We start from the raw sequence: 21863 nt of genomic DNA on the forward strand, positions 1-21863 counted from the left end.
CTGCCAAACTATAAGTCCCTTAGTGAACCTGTTTTGCACTTTTTCACTCAAAGGCAGTGCTTGATTTGTATGTGAATGAGCGCCGGTGCCAAAAGCTCTGCTCAGAATCTAGTGGCCAGTGCAGTTAAATCTCTTGGTAGAGGGCTTCATTGTAGGGCTCAATCCTAAAGGGGTTAGGCATTTAACAGTGGAATTTTATAGGAGATTGACAGAAAGGAATTAATCTGGAAAGCAGAGGTTCAGCTTTGTGGTGCTATAGGCTGATCTCTCTCAAGTCGTTTTACAAGTTATAATTTCACTGAGTATTTCATAATTTGAAAATAATCCACATTGGTCATTATTGTATAATTTATGCAAAAGTGATCTTTATTTGAAATTATAGTACAGCCAGCACGCTCGTGTTTCGAGAGATAACTCTCCTCTCAGGGCTGATATTGTCCATTGATGATTGCATCCATGGTATATTTTTTTACCAAACAATTTCTTAGGTATAGGCCAAAAATTGCCCCATTCAGGTAACAGAAATTCTGCTGCATCTGTGACCTTCACTCATTACTCTGGCTTGCGTATACGTATACATGTGTTGGATGGCTGTACAGGAGGGGATACAGAGCATATCTTGCCACCAAACACTAAAACTCCTTACCCCTTTATATTAGACTCTCTCTTCACAAATCTTCCATCCATCAAGGTGGTCGAGGACATTATGTTCACCACTGTGACAGATTACCGCGTGTCAATTCCAGAGCTGACCCCAGGTCCAGTTGTCATCTCTGTACATTGAAAGAAACTGCAGCCACAGCAGTTCCTTTCAATGTACAAAAGGTTTGATGGATGACAGATGTCAGTTTTACCAGCCACTCAAGTCTTCAAAGTTTTAGTTTTTCTGAAGCAAACTCTGTAAGCGGCAGTTGGTTTAAAAAAAAAAATCTTGACCATCACACACTTGGAGAGTTCTCCCTGATTGTGGGGGTCATCATTTTTTCTGTCCCTCAACACTAGGTTTTTCATGGTGGTGATCGACAAGAAAAAAGGCATTGCAACATCCACCTTAAGTAATGCTGATGGTGCAATGTCATCCCTCCAAAGACCCCAACTCCATTGAAAATTTGGAGGAAGCTCTCTGTTGACAGAGCAAAGGGAGGTTTTGCTGATAGTAAACTTAACATCTGTCCATCTCCAATGAGGAAAGTGCACTGGGGCTTTGAAGGACAGTGTACTCCATCGCATTTGTGACAGAGTACCCTGTCATTTAACTCAACAGGCCTGATTCAAAATGGGCCTCTGTACTCCTGGTGGAGCCCCACAGTCGTGGAGGAGTATTCGCACTTGGGGCGTAATCTCTGCAATCATAATTCTCATTTCAGAGGTTCCACCTCGATGGTGGAGACTGCCCCATGACTGCGGGCCCTCAGCCAAAAGTACAGAGTCCCTTTGTGAATCAGGCCCTAAGTCAGGCCCTAAGTTCTCAAAATGACTCTTGAAGTGAGCCTAAAATGTGTTTCTCTAGCTGGCACTCAATAAAGACTTCTATAAGTTTCGCTTAAGGAATATCCAGATTGCTTTGTAGCGCTTGCTCCATGATCCCAGTTTCCAGATTGCTGTGTGGTGCCTACACGATGATCCTGTTTAGAGTGTGTGAAGTGCTCCTTGGATAGTTGGACCTAAAATAGTTATCGAGCTGAGGAGAATTGTGGCTTGTTAGAAAGATGCTATACAACATAAATTAACCCTGAATTAATTATATTGTTTTAAATACTTCTTTATTTTAATTTGATCTTTCCTCTCTTTTGTCCAATATCAGGGATAGCTTTTAGCAATGGAGAAAAATGGAAAATTCTTCGTCGATTCGCTTTGCTGACCTTAAGGAACTTCGGGATGGGCAAGAGGAGTATTGAAGAGCGTATTCTTGAAGAGGCTCAATATCTGGCCAAAGAATTTAGACACACAAAAAGTTTGTATCTGAAATCAGGAAATACAATGTGTTGTTTTTTAATTGTTTTGGATAGAGAGGCCATGTGATGCTACAATCATAGTGTTTCAGTTGTGCCCCGGTTTAAGATTTCTGATATTGAACAATAAGTATCTGAGAGGTGTACTTTAATGCACATATGCTATATTCTTCAAAATTACTAGTGGAAAGTCATTTGGAAGGAACACAAAAAAACACTTTCTAACTGCACTGTCCATATTACCCACATAGCATAGAAAGTCATATCACATCCCTACTTCAAATGAGAGATCACCCTGAAGCAACCTAGTGAAGAAATATGAGAAACCAGGGCTTTGCACACCTGCCTCCTAAGTTAAGCCTGCCTGCCTGCCCGCAGCCTGCTACCAAGGATTGAGCATGGGAATAATTTATTGAGACCTTGTCTGGACCTTATATTGTGCTTGTGGCATTATTAGTAGCGGTGGGTACCTACCTACACCTATTAATGAACCACCTTCCAACCAGAACACAAAAACAGAATCAGAAACATATTACAGTTTGTTTTTTTGGGCCAATGCAGCTATTATTACCAAAACAAAATCCCCAGAACACACACACAAACTAATTACAACACAAGGGATTACCTGACCACCTTAAAAAGAATGACCAGTTTCTGAAACCCTAAAACACTCAGCCAACAGCATCCAAAAATACTAGCATACATCGTTCAGATTTAAGCCAACAGTACAATAGTATGTTAAACTTTCTTGCACTAATAACACACACTAACTGCAGGTGTGAACCTGCTTGATGAAATGTGCTAATAAGCTGAAATTCATCGAGATCTAAATCATAAAGCACACATTTCTCAAGTAAGAAGCACTTGGAGGACAATCAACACAAACACTTTCTTCATCACAGAAGTGATTTACTTCTCCCAAAAACAAGCTCTACTCTTTGGGTACCATCCTAGAATTATCATTTACTTATAAGCTCTGGCCCCAAACAACTCATCTTAAGGGATACCAATCAATGGGTTAGTAGCCCTGAGAAAAGATGCATATAAAAAAACCTAGAGGCACTAATAAATATAGCAGCATACACAGTTGAACAATTCTGTAGATGGCGTTTAAAACTAATATCAATACAACAATCTGAACAGGGCTACTCCAGTTTGGGCTCATGATGATGAGGAGGATAATGATATGTCATTTATATAGCACAAGCTGCCACAGAGGAAACTGTTCTGGTACAAGAGGATTAAAGGTAGGATGAACGAAAGGTTTATGTGATTAGATACTGTGTGGGTAGAAGTGAGTCTTAAGTGCTTTCTGAAATTATACATGGTCTTCAATCGTCCTTAAGGATGTGGAATGGGAAGGCCATATTTTGGTTGCTAGATATGAAAATGATCAGCTTTCCAGTTGTGACTTGTTAACGTTGAGTATTTTCGAGAGTATTTTCAACAAGCATCAAAGCTGCCGAGTGCATGGCACAACTCCTTATTAATTTCCACCTCAGCCCGTTTTAAAAATGCATCCATTGTCCCAGCACCACCACCACTCCTCCGCAAAGTTTTGCTCATAATTGGTGATAATAGCAGCCTTCCAAAACCAAGATAGTTAATTGATGAGCCCTCCTACCCCAAGTTAATACAGACGAGCAGGACTTTAGGAAAACAATTGTACCGTCATATCAAGATTGTCACAACGTTAGGGGGGTGGCCCGTCCCGTCCTCCTCCGTCCCCGGACGGCCACAGACGGCCCGCCCTTTGCCCGGGCTTAGCCCGGCGCAGACCGCGCGCGGGCGCTGTCCGTTATTTCAAGCGCCTCCGGGCGCACAGGTGGTGTTGTGACTTCCGCCGCTGAGGAGCCGCTAAGGAGCCTGGTTCTTGTGGTCCTCTTCTCGGCGGCCTGCTTGAGTGGTAGGTAGCGGCGGCGAGAGGACCAGCTGCGCAGGGAACCCCCGAGTGTCAGCAGCAGGGAAAGGCAAAGGATTCAAACCCCACTGTCCAGAAAATAATTGCGGTACAACTCATTTTTTTTAATCTGAAGAGTGGGCCAAATCTGTTTATACCCTGTGTGCAATACACAAGGCCAGTAAGGAAAGCTTGCGTGATGTGAGACGTGCACGTTTTGTTAGGTTGTAGATTAGTCGTACTGTTGCATGTTGGATGCGGCCAAGGAAAAACATCAGAAAATTTGGCAAACCAAGCTATAGGGAGTTGAAGTAATCCGGCTGTGCGAAGAATCGATTACTGCATGAACTACAAACTGACAACGGAAATTTTCTTAGAAAGGAATATTCTTCTTGAGAAGCCTTACAAGGTAAAATCAAAAAAATATCATTTTGTTGAATAGTGGAGTGAGTGAAAGTGACTGCTCGAATCACAAGCCCACGATTTGGAATGTTGTTTGCCAGAATCAATTGTTCAAGTTGTGCAGATAGTTATTAGGAATTTGGTAGTGAGTTTGAGTTTTTCCCTATCAGGAGAAACTCTTTTTTTGTCAGTGATACCTTTCAAGAATGTTCTGACATCTATTGAGCTGCATTTAGACAATTGTGGAAGCAGTGCATGTTTCTGAGATGTTTGGGTGAAAGTCAACTATGATCCTGTGTACTAAGCTATAATGTGTTTATGCAATATTCTGTACACTTTAGCAGCAGTGGTAATTGTACATGGGTAGATTCCCCATTGTTACTACATGGTACATAATATTGATTTGCAAGTACTCACGTTATGTGCATTGATACAAACCAACAGAGTATTGGAAAAAGGATGCCTGAATGAGCGGTTGCCTGTATGCAGTAGTTAGAATTGTTTATGGTTTCTTAAAAATTTGAACATGTCATATTTGTTTTACATCACATCGTCTTTTTATTTAGAAAAATGCTGTTTGACATTTTATATATAATATTTAAATATACATTTGGAATAAATATCTAGTGTGGGTGATATTTGTGCAAATATCAGGATAAATAACAAATAATAATTGTGTTATATTTATACATTGCTCCTTCAAATTTTGTCTTAGAGTTCCTAATTACTTTCAGAGTGAGTAATATTGTGACACTATACCCATATTGAGCTTTTATAATGAAGTACAGAAGTACAGAAGTATACAGAAGAGAGTTTTTGTTTGCTATTAATAGCAGTGCCCCTTTGTAATGAGGGAGATTAGTCTTTTTCTGTTTCTGCTGGTTGATCACTAGTATGCAATGACATAAAAAGTAGGTGGCCTCATGGCTCTAACAAGAGGACCCAATTGACCGGAGAGGACAGAAACGTGCAGCTGCCTTTCTGGTGAAAGACCTGGTGCTTTGAAGCCTATTTGGCAATTTGGAGGCTGAAGTAGTGTCCAGAAAACACCTTTCTAACAGGTGGAGAAAAGGGAACATTAGAGCAATATTTAGAGTTTGAGATGAGGGATATGACATCAAAACTTGGCAGATTTATTACAAGTACCATGGGCTATGAAGCACTTGTAATAAGGCATTCGCCACTTTTGTGACAGTTCAATTCAATTCAATTCAATTCAATTCAATAATTTTATTTGATTTAGTTCTCTTACGAGAACAACAAATTTATACACGGTACAAATTAAATTTTTAGCTAAAAGAGATTATCACATTAATATAATTTTAAAAAAGACTTAAAAAAATTGTACAGGTTAATACACACAAATTCATTGGGTGGAGCATTGGAGAGGGAAATCAACATCTGGACCGAGTTTATATTACATTTTGTTTTGATCGGGGTAATGTATCTGTTCCTAGCTGCTACCACGATCTCGCTAGGACATACAAACAGAACATGTTCTAGATCTTGCACCCCACCTTTGCATAAGTCACAGAGATTCGTCTCTCCTTGATTTGATGCCCACTTAAAGGTGTATGATTTCAGCGGTAATATTCCTAGCCGTATTTGAAGTATAGCTCGCCTTACTCCATGATTTAGGTTAAAAAAGATATATGGTTGTGTTTTTTAAAAAACTATTGTGTCCGCTAACTGTTTGTACATTGAGAGCCTGGAGCAGTGTTGAATATCCAATTCCATGCTTAACCTCGGTGTTAAGTGCTTCAAGCAGAGTTTCAGCTGGGCTGGTGTCCAAGATATTAACATTTCTAGAGAGACTGATGATAATTTAAAAGCATTACTTAGGTTTTTTCCAAATATATACTTTCGATAGTCTTGCTCCAGTGTCTCTATTTTTAACAGTGCTCTAAGTGTTCCTGGGTCTGCGTGAGCTAGGTTATATGCCCATCTAATTATGTTTATGATCCCTCTGGCATAGGAACTAACTAACGATAGTTCTAGCCTGAGAGCTTGAACTGGAACAGCTTGCGGCATCCTGGTTAACTTCCGCAGGATTTTCCCTTCTTTGACATCTATTTGAGACCATTCTTTTGTTGGGATATGTTCTATTGCAAATGATAAAACTGCAGGAATTTTTGCATTATAAACCTGGAGCAAGGAAGAGAATTGTCTTCGACCAGTGGATGAGTAAAGTCTTTGGAGAGCCCCAGTATGGGCATCTGCTTTATGTCCCATTTTTTGCAAATGAGGCTGGTTGCGCAATGTCTGAGTAAATGTTCTCCCAAGATATATATATTCTTTTACGATTTCCAGTGGATTACCTCCTAGTAGCCAGTTATAATTGCAATAAGTCTTCTTTCCTGTAAATGGTAGAATTTTTGTTTTAGTGGTATTAGGGATTAAACAGTTTTCATCTGTATATGTAGTGAGTGCCCTGAGGTTTCGTTGGAGACCAAAGGGAGTCAGATCCAAGATTACTACATCATCGGCGTACATCAGGCAGTGAATTTTGGTGGAAGCAATCTTCGGCGGAAAGTTATTGACCTGATTAAGAGTTTCTGGTAGATCGCTCAAATATAAGGAGAATAATAGGGGGCTAAAAGACACCCCTGTCGCAGGCCGTTTGGAGTTGGAAATGGGGAGGTTAGATCATTTTCCCTCCCCATTTGAACTTGGCACCAAGTCCCAGAGTACAATGATGTTATTAAATGGAGAAGATGTTGTGGTATTCCCATTTTCTGTAGTTTGTTCCAAAGTTTGACTCGATGGACCTTGTCGAAGGCAGTGGTAAAGTCGACAAATACTGCATATACTACCTGCGATTTTTTCCCCACGTATTTTTCTAGTATTGTTTGAAGTACTGCAATATTATCTATGACTGAGTGTTTGTGTCTGAATCCTGCTTGGTAGAGTGGAATGGAGCCGGTTGAGAGTGCCCATTCTTTTAGGTGATCTAGAAGTACGGCAGCAAAAATCTTCCCTGTTGCATCTAGGAGAGCTATTTGTCGGTAGTTCCCGGGGAGCAGTCTCGAACCCTTTTTATGAATCGGGATTACTATGCTTCCCTTCCAGGACTTTGGGGTTTCCCCTGTGCGAAGTATGTGGTTATAAGTGCATGTTAAAAAGTTACTCCACTCTTTTGGGTTGTTCTTTAAGACCGTAATCGGAATTTGGTCTGGGCCCATTGCAACCGAGCTTCTTGCCTTTTTTTATGTAATATTCTACTAAGGAAGGTGTTAGTGGCTCGATGTTTATGACTTTATCCTGTCCTATATCGATTTGCATTACTGTGTCGCAGTTAGAGACTTGGTTTACTTTGTATAAATTAGTTATATATGTTTCCCAGTCTGAAGGTGGGACAGGGTTTGATTTTAACATTTTTTTGGTTCTTGTTTCTTGTGCTATTATAGTCCAATAAGTACGTTTGTCTTGTCTTTTTGCTGCTAACTGGATGTCTATCCATTTTTTATCCTGTAAGATTTGGTTTTCTTTTAATTTTTGTCTTCTGCGATAGTTTTTTAGTTTATTGATTTCCTGTTTTCTGGTGTCAGAGAAATACAGGAATTGTGCCCTAATTAATTTGTTTAATTCCCTTGCCTTGGGATCTGAGGTCAATCTTTTGTTGCCTTGTGTTTTTATCATTCTTCGTTTTCCGCTCTTCTGTAGTAGTTGAACAAGATTCTTGGCAACTGCCTCAAAATTTAATATTGGGTTTATGTTGTGATTAATTGAAAGTAAATTTGAGTTTTCAATGGTTTGGGTGATTTTTTCGAAGGTTTTAGGGTTCCACGCTAGCCGACCTTGGACTTGATTTATGAGAGCTGTTTTGTGCAGTTCCATTATATGTACTGAAGTTGTTTGTTTCTTGGTTATACCTGTTGTAGGCCTGGACTGCAGATCATATAGTCAAGGATTGATGCACTGAATCCTCCCCTTCTTGTAAAGGAAGCAGGAATGTCACCTTCTATATTGCCATTTAAAAGTACTCCGTTGAGAGTAGCAAGTGATGCTAAAATGATTTTCCCTCTCTTATTTGGTTTACATCCTGAGGGAAATTGAGGAATGGATATTGCCTGGGCCTCATTTTTTTCTCCTAAATGTTTCTAATAAATCATTAGAGATTTGTCCGTTTAGGTCTCCTATAAGGAGCATGTGCGGGAAATTCTGATCTTCTACCACCTTTTCGATATCCTCGAAAATAGTTATCGATAATGCATCCATTTTTGCTCCCAGTGGAATATAGACGTTACAGATAAGCATTTTGGTCAAGCTTCTGGTCTTATCAGTCCCTATTTTGATTTTTAAACATTGAAAGTTCTTTGAATGTGTTGGAATAATTTCCTGATCCCAGTGATAGTCTTCAGATAGGAGGATAGCGATCCCTCCTTTTGCGTGTCCATGGTTAACCGGTTCTGCTGGAATATCATACACAAAGTAGTCGGGGAAATCGAAGTTTGTAGTTGCCCAAGTTTCTTGTAGAGCCACGATCCCTGGCCGATCTTGGGAAATTGTTGCTAGTTTTTCTTGAGATTTTCCTGCGATGTTCCAGGAATAGATGGGTAGACCGTGGCTAAAAGGGGCGCTTGATTTCGGGACCGGTTTTTTTGTTATTAAGGTTTTCTGCCATCCAAGCCCATGAGTTGTCCATTGGGATTATTTGCAGAGATTGGTTATTCTTGACCCAGCTTCGTCTTTGTCCGTTGTTAATTGAAACCGAAATGTCATCTTTGTAGGGATTTGACCAGCTGTTATTTGTAAGCCGGGATGCTACTAAATAATGATGTTTGACTCGATGGCGTTCTGGTGTCGGACCGGTTTCCACCTTTACAGGGGCCACGTCGAATCCTAGTTTATGAAGGGTCTCTTTTTCTTTATATATTATTGCTGGGATGACTGGTGACCAAAATTCTGCAATAGCTAATGTAATTTTGTTTTCATCTGGGAAGGAGACAAATTTGATGTCATTTCTTGCAAGCGCTTGTAGAGGTTGTATCCGTTGAAGCAAATTTACTATTCTTTCCCTATTTAGGGGGTCCTTTCCCGAGGGAAAGAGGTCTGTAATTTCCACTCCACAGTTATAATTTACCTGTGATTTGAAAGGCACCTCCCTCATCATTGGGGTTTGTTGTTGGTTTTCCTTTTGCGTCTTTAATTCTTTATCTGTAATCTTAGGGACAAATATTGGGGTAATAGGATTTAGAGGTAGGGAAAGCACTGCTTGCGCCTTTGAGGTCGTATACTGTTGCCTTTGCTCCGGAGAGTTATTGCATATCTGATGTTCGTTTGTTTTTGCATTGATAATTGGTGTTGTTTCTGGGAATCTTGGTTTTCGTTCCTTTTGTTTTTCAATCGTTCTATTTATTCCTTTCTTTATCCGCTTACGGCAGTTGACATTTGTTCTCCTGATTTTTGTAGTCACTAGATGCGGAGATGGGTCTAATGATGTATTTTTTGGTGTTTCTACTCTTTCTTGATTTGTCGCTTTTAGCTCTTTTGATAGGTTTTTTGTTTTTGTTTTATTAAATAATGGATAGTAAGTTATAGACTGTTCCACCGATTTGGACTCTTTTTGCTCCCTAAAGAGTTTTCTCAATGAATATGTTTGATTATACTTGTTCTTTTCTTTTTTTTCTTTTTGTTTACTTTGACCAGTATCTGTCAACTAAATATGAATTAAGTCCTTTTTCTTCCACCTCTGGAGAATTGGGGCAAGGTTTTGAGGCTTCCTTAAAAGTGTCATACCATATGTGGCTATAAAAACATGTTTGCTGAGCTTGGAACTTTTCCTTGGGCTTAAAATGGTTTCACTACGACCCCATGTTAAGGTTACCTGGCTTTGTGTAGCCCTGCCAGGCTACAACTTCCGGTCTAGCCCAAAAAAGTGATGAAGATAATACTTGTGATGGGGTGATGCAGCAAATGGTATTTAGACAAAATAATGAACATTTAATATTGACCTATATAAATATCGAGTTGCAAATATAATATAGAAATATCATCAGCAATAATATATTTGACAAGAATATAGATTTTAAGGTAAGTAATATTGATGTTAAAAATATATGTGTTAATATTGATTTAAAAAATATCTATGTTGTTAATATTGATGTTAAAAGTATCATTGTTAATAATATCGATTTTTAATTACTTTTGTATATTTTAATATATATGTTAATTGTATATGTTATACATTGTTTGCATACATATTGCTAATGTTTATTAATATCGTTTGTACATTTTTAGTAGTGTTTAAATGTAATGTCATGGTGTTTTGACATTTTTAGTACCACTGTGGGTTGTGGGTTTATTAGGGTACAAGGTGAGAAATAAATAGATTATAATTTATTAATAATGAATTTTTAGTTAATATTAAATATTTAATTGAAAAATATTTATGTTACTGTATCATTCATGTTTTGTTTATGTTAAGTTTTAGGTACAGGTTGTGGGTTTTGTAGGGGTATAGGGTGGGAAGTAAATTATTTATATATAATAACTTTTTTTAAGTAAAGTTTGAGATGTGGGTTGTGGGTTTTGTAAGGGTATAGGGTGGGAAGTAAATTAATTATAATTAATTTATCATTTATTTTATTTTTAGCTAATAACAATTATTTGATTGATAATTGTTTATGTTAATTGTATAATTAATATTTGTTTGAGTTAGGATTTATGTGCAAGTTGTGGGTTTTGCAAGAGGCATAGGGTGGGAAGTAAATTATATATAAATATTTAACATGTATTTATTATTATAAATAATTATTTAATTTATACTTTTTAGGTAAAAGGTATTTATGAAATTAATTATAATACTTAAAGTTAATTGATAATAATTAGTTAATTGTTAATTAATTATGCAAATTGTGAAAATATGAAACTGTTTAAGGTATATATTAGCTGTGAGTTGTATTTGTAGGGGTAAAGTGTGGGCAGATAATTAAATACAATTAATCTATTATTCGTCAACTAATATTGTTAATTGTTTACTTGATAACTAATTATGTAAATTTTGTAATAAAAAAAAATTTAATTTATAAAGTAGGTGTGTGTTTTTTTTTGTACAAATAAATGCTGTAAATATAATTATTTTTGCTATTCGTTCATTATTATTATTATTATAATTGAAAACCAATTATGTAAATTGTGCAAATATAAGTTTTTTAGATGTGTGTTGTGTAGTCTGTAGAGGTTTAGGGTAGAAAGTAATAACAAATTTAAAAATAGTCAATTATTTTTTGATTTATGTTATTTATTATTGCATGTGTTAATTCTATTCTGTTTTTTATTTGTAAATAGTAATGTATTTATTTGTTGATGTTATTTTGAGAATATATTTTGGTATTTTAATTAAAATAATATTTGTATTATTTTGTGATATGTATTAAAGAATATAAAAAATATGTAATTTGTTCGTTTTGAAAAAAATACATATAGAATTTCTACATTTAAATATGTATGTTTTTTGTTATTTAGTATAGTTTCAGATATTTTATTTTCTGGAACTTAATTAGTCTCTTTCTAATGTTGCAGTGGGAGCAGTAAATTCAACCCTCTTCAATCCAACACTTTCTCTACTTTTGCACTGAGTGTAGTGGGAATAGTACATTTACCCCTCCGCAATCCAACACATTCCCTACTGTTGCACTGACTGGAGTGGGAATAGTAGATTTTACCTATCCGCAGTCAAACACATTTCCTACTGCTGCACTGACTGGTGTGGGAATAATACATTTTACCTTTCTGCAATCCAACAATTACCCTAATGTTGCACTGACTGGAGAGGGATTAGTAACTTTTGCCTCTCCGCAAGCCAACACTTTTCATACTGTGGAGAGGCGTGGCTCAATGGTTAGAGCGGCAGACCCTGATGCAAAGGTCTGGCCCGGGACCAGGGTTCAATTCCCGCCTCGGCAGCTCTTGGATTCAATTTCCCCGGACCTGATAATTCTCGCCTCGGTGCCTAGTCTAATCATGAGTCCCACTCTGTGACTCTGGGCAATAGCTTGCTTAATCTCCACAACGGCCCCAGCAGCGCTTGGATGCCTAGCTTCACCTTGGGGGTGCCCAGGAGTGGACATTTCACAGGAAAGCCAGGATGGGTTCCACAGCGGTATGAATACAGCGCTACGAGACCTCTGGGTAGAAGTGCGCTATATAAATACAAACACATACTGTTGCACGGAATGAACTGGTAATAATACATTTTGCTCCTCCACAATCGAACACTTTCCCTACTGTTGAACTGACTGTAGTGGGAGTAGTAAATTTTACCCGTCCACATTCCAAAACCTTTCCTTCTGGTGCATTGACTGGAATGGGAACAGTAAATTTTACCCCTTCGCAATCCAACATTTTCTCTACTGTTGCATGGACTGGTGTGGGAATAGTACATTTTACCTCTCTGCTATCCAACGCTTTCCCTACTGACGTACTGAGGGAGTAGTAATCGTGGGCCAGATGTACAACTATTGAAGTTTGTGAATCGCAAATTGCGACAAATTGCGAGTTGCAAACTTCAATGTACAACAGTGTCTCAGACACTGTTTGCGATTCCCAATGGAGTCGCAAATTGCATGCCTCATAAATATTAATGTGGCTGTCACAATTTGCGACCCCATTAGGAATGGCTGGCACTCCCAAGTATGGGGGCCTGGTGGGGTCAGCAGACCACCATGTCTGGGACTGCTTTGTCAATATTTTTTTTAATGCATCCTGTTTTCCTTAAAGGAAAATGGGATGCATTAAAAAAAAGGAAACTTTTCAGTTTCATTTTCTAAGTGAAGGCAGTGTTCCCTGGGGCCACTACCTGCTCTTGCAGTTGCAAACGAATCATACATTGGGTAAGGACTTGCTATTAGGAAGGGATGCCCTTGGCAGACCCCTTTCTAAAAGCGAGTCGCTAACCCTATTTTGCAAGTCGCTAATAGGTTAGCGGCTCAAAAAATAGGGTTAGGACATTGGGCTGACCTATTTTGCGCTCGCAAAGGGGCAGGAATCCCCTTTACAACCGCAAATAATGGTCGGACATCTGGCTCAGTAACGTTTACCCCTCCACAATCCAACACTTTCCCTACTGTAGCACTGACTGAAGTGGGAATAGTAAATTTTACCTATCCACAATCCAAAACTTTCTCAACCTTTGCACTGACTGGAGTGGGAATAATACATTTCACCCCTCTGCAAACCAACACTTTCCCTATTTTTGCACTGACTGGAGAGGGAATAGTACATTTTTCCCTCCCTTAATTCAACACTTTCCCTACTGTTTCACGGACTGGCCTGGGAATAGTAAATTTTACTCCTCCACAAGCCAACACTTTCCCTACTGTTGCACTAACTAGAGTGTGAATAGTACATTTTATCTTTCCACATTCTAACCATTTTCCTACCGTTGCATTGATTGGAGTGGGAATAGTAGATTCTACCCCTCTGCAATCCATTATTTTCACCATAGTTGCATGGACTAAAGAGGGAATAGTAAATTGTACCTCTCCGCAACCCAACTCTTTCCCTACGGTTGCACTGACTCCAGTGGGAATAGTACATTTTACTGCTATATAATCCAACACTTTCCCTATTGTCGAACTGACTGGAGTGAAAATAATAAATTTTCTGTCTCCACAATCCAACAGTTTCCCTATTTTTGCATTGACGGGAGCGGGAATAGTAAAGTGTACCCCTCCGCAATCCAACACTTTCTTTACTGTTGTACTGACTGGAGTGGGAATAGTGGATTTTACCCCTACTGAGTTTAACGCTTTCCCTACTGTTACAAAAATTGGAGTGGGAACAGTATATGTATTATTTGTGTAATTTTATAGTTTAGTTTTATATTGTTTACATTTATATTATGTTTTTGTGTTGTTAAAATTATATGAATTATGATTATTATTGTTTTTATAATGCAATTTTCTTTTTACATTGCAATATTTTATGTTGTCTAATTTATTCAATGTAAATAAATTGGTATGTTTATTATTTTCTTCTGCAATTCAGTATATGTGTATGTGTATATATATATATATATATTCCAGCTCCAACCGTCCCTGAATCCAAGGAAACGATCACGCACTCACGGGGGTATAGTTCTCAGTTGATTTTATTACCGGCTTTCTCCAACAAACAGAGAAACGCGTTTCGGACTGTAAGTCCTTCGTCAGTGTCAATGCATGCAATGTTATCCAGCACATTATAAGCAGACCTCACTTCCTGTCACATGTGAGGGGAAAAACAGACACCATTACGTACTGTGTAAATGGAGCGGCCATTTATAAGTGGGTACTTCTCGTGCATGGTTCTATTAACACCATGCAAGTTTGACCCCGGATTTATACTGATTCCTACATTCACTTAAATGGCAGTGAATACAATAATCTTGCTGTGGATCGGCAAATCACGGAATCCAGCAGATCCTATTTACAAAGTATTTACAAATTCCAACATATCAAATCAATTTATGATCAGAGTCCCATTGTGCCATGAGTTGTTTGTGAATCATCATTATTTGCATTACATACAAAAACAAACCCAAGTCGGTGATAAATCACAAAAATCTCGCCGTGTATCGGCATGTCACCGACTTTGGCAAAGCCAAAACTTCAGAAAATCTTAATCAAGCCAGATTAGCACTATGTACAATATATACAGTATATACAGTATAACCAAGTTCATCCCTTGTGGTCATCATTACATATTGCAACTTTTTATGCCATTTGAAGGGGAACAAAGGAAATTGGAAAAATATGGGGGAAGAGGGATAAAAACGGTGGGGGGAGAAAAAGAATTAGAATTAATTAATAGATTAATAGATTAAGCAAGTGGGAGAGAAGAAACACAAGAAGAGATTGAGAAATAATTCATATTCATGTTCGAAGTGCACAAAGAAACAATCTGACTAGCGCTGCAAGTGACACATGTCTGATGCATGTGTAAGAAAGACAACATGGAGCAAGTAATCATCAGCAAATGTAACTGCAGGTTCCAAAGTTCACATTTCATCCTAGACCTTCTGCATGTGTACACTGGCTATGCTCCATAAAAAGGGGGGGAGGGGCCTAGAGTCTAAGACTTAAGGCTATTTACCCAGATGGACACCTAATTCCTCTCCAATGTTCAAGCCCCCAGGCTGTTTCGTCTGCATGTCAATTATATGACGTGATTCCAATCTGCGTAGACGCGTAAGTCTATCCCCACCTCTAGGGTTCAGGGGGACATGATCTATTCCAAAATATTGGAGAAGTTCACGGTTGCTCTGGTGTGATTGGGCGAAATGTCTCGCCACCGGGTATGTTATGTCCTTATTCATAATGGCCCGTTGGTGTTCTAAGACCCGCATTTTAACCCCATTTATTGTACTCCCTATATACTTGTGCCCGCAGGGACACAACAGGCAGTACACCACATATGGTGTTGTACATGTTATAAAATGCTTAATCTTCTTTGGTTGTTTCAGGCCCGGGACAGAATAAGAGAGAATTCTCCGGCTGTTTTCACATGCGCGGCATTTCCCACAGGGAAAGAATCCAGCCATATCTCGCAGTGTACCCTGTCCAGAACTTTTCATGGGTGTGAGATGACTCTGTACCACCATATCCTTAATCGAACGTGATTTTCGGAAAGTAATCAGTGGTCTCTCCGGCACATCACTCCCAATCACTGGATCAGTTCGCAATATATGCCAACTCTTGTTGAGCATCACTCTGAGGGCATTCGCTCCATCTGAGAAAGTAGTTATCATTCTAAATTTGTTGATGTTTTCGCTATCTCCCTTTCTTTCCTTTTTTCTAGACTCGCACGTTAGGAGTTGTCGTCTGGGGATCCTAGACACTTTATTCAAGATTAGATCTAACAATTCCGGATCATACCCTCTCATGCGGAATCTCCGTATGCACTCATTGGCAGCTATTGTAAAGTCCTCCTCACGGGAACAATTGCGTCTCAGCCTTAGTAGCTCACCGTATGGAATACTTTTTACTAGGCTGGGTGGATGACTACTCTTGGCGTGGAGGATACTGTTCCCTGCCGTGGGTTTTCTGTAGAGGGTAGTTTGTAACTTTTCATCCTCTACAAAAACTCTGATGTCTAAGTAGTGAACTTCCTCACTACTCACATCAGCAGTAAATATCAGATGCAGATCATTATTATTCAGATCCCTGATAAAATTGTTGGCTTCTGTGGAGGAGCCCCTCCACACCACAAACAAGTTGTCAATATAACGACGCCACACCACAATGTTATCCGCCCATTTTCTGTTGACCCCGGCAATGGCCACCTGCTCCTCCCACCAGCCCACGAAAAGATTCGCGTAGCTGGGGGCGAAGCAGGTTCCCATGGCGGTCCCAGAGATTTGTTTAAACAGGGTATCCTGAAATAAAAATATATTATTTTGCAAACAAAATTCCAACATTTCAATCAGCATTATACCATGCTCCCTGTATTTGCCGGGTCTCTTATCAAGAAAATACTCAACAGCCTTCACCCCCAGATCGTGCCTTATGCAGGTGTAGAGGCTCGTGATATCGAGAGTAATGAGCAGAAAAGATTTGTCCCAAGTGATGTGTTCGATCTGTTCTATAAAATGTTTCGTATCCCTCACGTATGATTTTAAGTTCACCACAAACTCAGCCAAGAAGTAGTCAATGTAGATGGATAAATTCTCCGTAAGTCCACCTTTAGACGAGACGATAGGTCGTCCTGGCGGATTGATTATGTCTTTGTGTACTTTTGGGAGTTGGTAGAACGTGGGAGTGATTGGTTCAGGATTTCGCAGAAATAGAAACTCATCCATGTCCAGCATGGACTTGTTCCGCCATTTCGTTAGGAGATCATGGTACATCTTAATACTGCTTTCATACTCCCTCACATCAGTGATAATATAGTTTTCTGAATTATGCAATTGGCGGAGGGATTCCTTGCAGTACTGCTCTCTTGATAATAGGACGATATTACCGCCCTTATCAGATGGCTTCAATACCATTTTCTCATTTTTCTTGATGTTATCCAAGGCGGATTGTTGTTCTATGGTTAGATTATGTTTCTGTTTCACATTCCACTTGTTGCTGGTGTTCATTCTGTAATGCACAAGATCCTGTGTAACTGCCTCTGAAAATGTATCTATTGCATCAAAAGGCATCTGAGGGATAAACTGTGAGACAGCTCTAAAATGAGTTTGCGGTGATTCCTGCTCAATACCTATTGTTGTCTCAGTTGTTTGTGTTTGTTCCTCTCTTAGGTCTTGTAATGTCTGAACAGAGCGTAAATCTCTTACCGTTAAAATGTCAGTGGATTGTATGGCAGTTTTCTTTTTCTTCTTACTCTTGTGATGCAATTCACCATCCCTAGGTTTCATTTTGTGTAATTTATGTAACTTCATTTTTCTTACGAGTTTGAAAAGGTCGATTCTTGTTTGTGTGAATTCCAGTCTTTCACTCGGGCAGAAAGTGAGGCCCAATTGCAAGGTGTCTTTCTCAACATTCGATAGGTCTTTATCAGTGAGATTTATTATTGTTAGATTATCATCACCGTCTACCACCTGTTGCCTTTCTTGCGGGTATTGGAACTTGTCGTTTTGCCTCTTCCTCTTCCTCTGCCAACCGCCCCTTCTTGTACATCGTCGTCGTCTGGGGGTTTGCTCTTTCCCCCTCTCAGCCACGTTTTTTTGATTAGGTTGAATTCCAAGTGAAAAGGATTCTTCCGCACTTGGCTCGTTGTTCCCAGATTTTCTTCCCCGGAGGGCTCCTCATCTGTGGCACTCGACTCTGAGGTGACTAGTTCCACCGTTGGTTCCGCCATTTGCTTTTTGCTTTTATCCTTCATGGCTGCTCTGGCACCATCGTATTTCTTCGAAAACGTTAATACTCTCCCTTGACTGTAATCACGTTCGTCCCTTTCGAACTTTTCTTGTTTTCTAGATCTTATTTTGAGTTCATATTTCATAAGTCTCTTCTTCATTTCATCCCTCAGTTGCTGTATTTTTGTTTGGTCCTCCTCTTTGGAGAGGTCATTCTCCAGGGATGTGATTTCTTCTAGGGCTTTCTTTCGGTCACTCCAGGCGAACTTGACTAATAAGTCCAACATTGCCTTGCAGGACGCAGCCATCAATTCAGCCCATTGTTCCAGTAACATGGGGTCTGGATTTTCATATGCCGGCACAATATAAATCCGGAGCCCCCGTATATATATATATATATATATATATATATATATATTACCTACTGGCGGTCGCCAGTAGGTATATATAGTTAGGATTTTTTCCCTATGGGATTTTTGAAAATTCTATGTCTAATAACTTTGGCGTTTGTGGACGGAATTGGCTGAAATTTTCTGGAAAATGGAACATTTTGTTTCTGAGCAGCCCCTGAAAATTTGGGGGGGGTTCGTCCAGGGGGGGCCGAGAAAAAAGGGGGGTCCCAAAACGTGTTTTTAACATTGAGTTTTCCATAGGGCGGTTGGCCTCACTTTTAGCCCGAACGGCTGAATGGATTTGCACGAAACTTGGCAAAATTGTAGGGACTGGTAGCCCGATGTGCCTTTTGTAGGTCTCAATATATGTGCTTCAGTGGATTTTGAGAAATTAACGTTTAAAAAAAGATATATATCTGTAACAGCGGACCGGGCAGCGCTCCAGTTCGCGTACTTTTCGCGTAACGGAACTTCGCGTAGCGAAGCTGATTGGCTCTCCGGTGTCTGTCAACATTCTAAACAGTCCGGAGCGGCCGCCATCTTGTCTCTCGGTAGGATTGAGAGACAAGAGGAGGCCAAAACAAAGGTGGAAATAACCATAAGGGGGCATAGTAGATTCTCCCTGACCCCCTAGGTTTAATGTGGAGGCTTTAAAAGGGCCCCGCGGTGTGGTAAATAAATAAATAATACCCTATTTTTGACTAGACATATATCATAACAGATAGCTCAATAAATAAGAGTCAAGATTCGAGGTAGTGGGAGTTTTGCAGGTTTATTACAGCATAAAGGACAGGAACAGGACAACCTGCATAGGAATAGGATGACAGGGCCCAGCAGCTGCTGGGGCTGGGTCTGGGATGAGCGCGCTGACTTTTAATAACAATACATGAGCATATATACATAACGCAAACACATAGCATTACATTGCAGTAGGCGTAGCAGTGGGTGGAGCAGAAGGCGTGACGCGTAGCAGTCGCGAAAGATAAGAGTAAAAAGAAGGTGTAACTCAGGCATGTGATGCAAACGTAACAGAATATGTCATGAATGGGCGGAAACATAGGAGGGGGCTACCTAAGGAGCCGGGGCCTCTAACCTGGTGGTGCGCGCAAACTGGCAATGACGTGTTACGAGGAGAAGCTGGGGGCTATGAACTCTGTGCTAGGAGCAGAGACTAAAGTTTGGAGGGTCGGAGCGACATGTACCTAAACAGTATCTAGTATCTGATGTTTAGAGAACATGTTGATAGGAACTAGAAGTTAGGAGGGGAAAGGCTAACTTGATTCTAAGACTGGACCATGCATTATTCTACATGTAGTGCGTGATGAAGAATATTAAATGACCATTAAATACAGTATTTCTCTTAACATGGAGCCGCATAGGCTAGACAATGACGGAAACTATTGATGTAGTTCAGTAGCTTAGGAATGCAGAGAAGGAGGACTAAACTGATAACTGGAATCATAACATAGTCTTGGCAGACTCAGAGGCAGAGCCAAGCTGCACCGGGCACTGCGAGGCAGGAAGTAAGTGGAAGGTCGAGGATACAGGTGGGGGCTGGATCGCTCCTCAGCAAGGCTTCAGGAGACAGGAGCTGAATCTGGTGTCCAGGCCCTTTTGAGGCCTAGAAACGGGGACTTTATAATGAAATAACGTGCACACTGAGAAACGTGGCAACGTAGCTTTACATAGGCCTAATATTCGTAGTATTCACGAGGACTGGAAACTGGCATACTAGAGGAGGACACAACTGTAATTGCGTCTTGAATCGGACATGGGGAATAACATATGCATATTGGTCATGCACACATAACATATGATGGATGACACGTAGAGACACAGAACATGGCAAAATTTACTTTTCCACATTCCCTCCTTGTCACTACGTTTCCATCAGGAAACATCAATATTCATGATACCATCTATCATTTCATACAGTACCATTTGTTCATCTCGAATTGTCTTGGAACGGGATTTAGAACGGGGCTTGGGACTAGGAATACAAGTGGTAGCACACATGCCGCAAATCGCAGGGCCACATTGTATACAGAGGCAGCAGCTGAATATGATCGCTACTGCGATACCTAGAAAGGACAGGACTTTCCATCCCCAGGCGGAAATTATATTCCAGAACCAACCGGACCATGTCCAGGTGCCTGGATCTTGGTGTAACAGATGGGCAATTTTATGAAGTCTGGTTATAGCTGAATAAACAGACGGCGCGTTATTTGGAATGAAAATGCAACAACTGGATCCGATGACTCTACAGGCCCCGCCCCTATCGGCCAGTATGACGTCAAGGACGAGACGATTCTGGAGCACAACAATTCTCATAAAGGATTGCTCTTCGGTTAAGTTACCTAGAGCGGAGGCAGTCTCATCTACTACAGCTTCAAGGGTTCTTGTTAACCTACGGATTAGCTTACTATTTACAACTGTACCTAAATAAGGGAAAACACCTTTATCAATATCAATGAATTGCTCTGCAGCAGTTTCAGTATAGTCGACAATCGGGAGATTTCTCTTGTGTCTAGTATGTACTAGATGTGTATTTCTATGATAATCAGGTGGGGCTAGGAAAACAGGTGGCAGTAGGAAGGCAATGTAACAGGTTCCCTCCCAATCGAGGGGCAGACGAACATATGCGGTTTGACCACAAACAAAATAAGAATGACGTGAAGCTTTAAAAATAGATTTCCCACTGTCACTATACTGGATAATAGTAGTACAATCACTATGTCCTACGTGTACAGAACCATAATTACGGACACATAATTCGCCTTTGACTGGTAATACTGAAATAGCAGGTGAGTCTGGAGTAGTATCAGACTGAACATTCAGGACCATAAAATTCGACGAATAATTACCTAAATTATACACTTCATTTTCTAGATCTAAACCTGTTCGGTGAGGGAGACCTTGCTTGTCTGGGAAACATGTACTGTTAAGAAAAGACATGTCTGTTGAGGATGACGTTAACGTGGACCATGCTCCACACGAACCATTATGTGAAAAAGGATAAGGAAAGAGTGGCAGAACTCCCTTTGACGTCTGGAAAGGGGGGAGTCGACCACACACCCAACAATTAGTGGCATTGCTGGTTTGATGTGAATAATGCAACATGCGGATAAATGTATTGTTACGCATAGCGAGGCGGTATGAATATTCGTGAGGAGGCAGATCACTAAACGTGTGCTCTACTGTAACATTAGAAGGCTTATTTACATGAGGAACTGGAAAACACAGGAAAAATGCGTAACTAGTGCAGGAAATCAAAAGGCTGAGAAATAATATGAAACTTAGAAAAACGATACATCGGATTGAGTTTTGACTAACTCTCTCACTATGGGGGTCTATTTTATACATGTCAGAAACAGTCTAACCGTTTCACCTAGGGGAGGACTTAGACAATCAAACTGACTGACTTATTTTACTAG

General features: G+C 39.8%; 1 protein-coding gene across 1 annotated transcript in view; it reads left to right on the forward strand.

Annotated features, from left to right (window-relative positions):
- Positions 1-21863, forward strand: part of LOC144781708 (cytochrome P450 2F3-like) — a 208821-nt gene that overhangs the window by 7970 nt on the left and 178988 nt on the right. Inside the window, exon 3 of the mRNA XM_078660682.1 lies at positions 1805-1954. Within this exon, the coding sequence (XP_078516808.1) occupies positions 1805-1954 (150 nt within the window). The remainder of the gene's footprint in view (positions 1-1804; positions 1955-21863) is intronic.

The sequence above is a fragment of the Lissotriton helveticus genome, chromosome 9, assembly GCF_964261635.1.
Source record: "Lissotriton helveticus chromosome 9, aLisHel1.1, whole genome shotgun sequence".
Taxonomy (NCBI): Eukaryota; Metazoa; Chordata; class Amphibia; order Caudata; family Salamandridae; genus Lissotriton; species Lissotriton helveticus.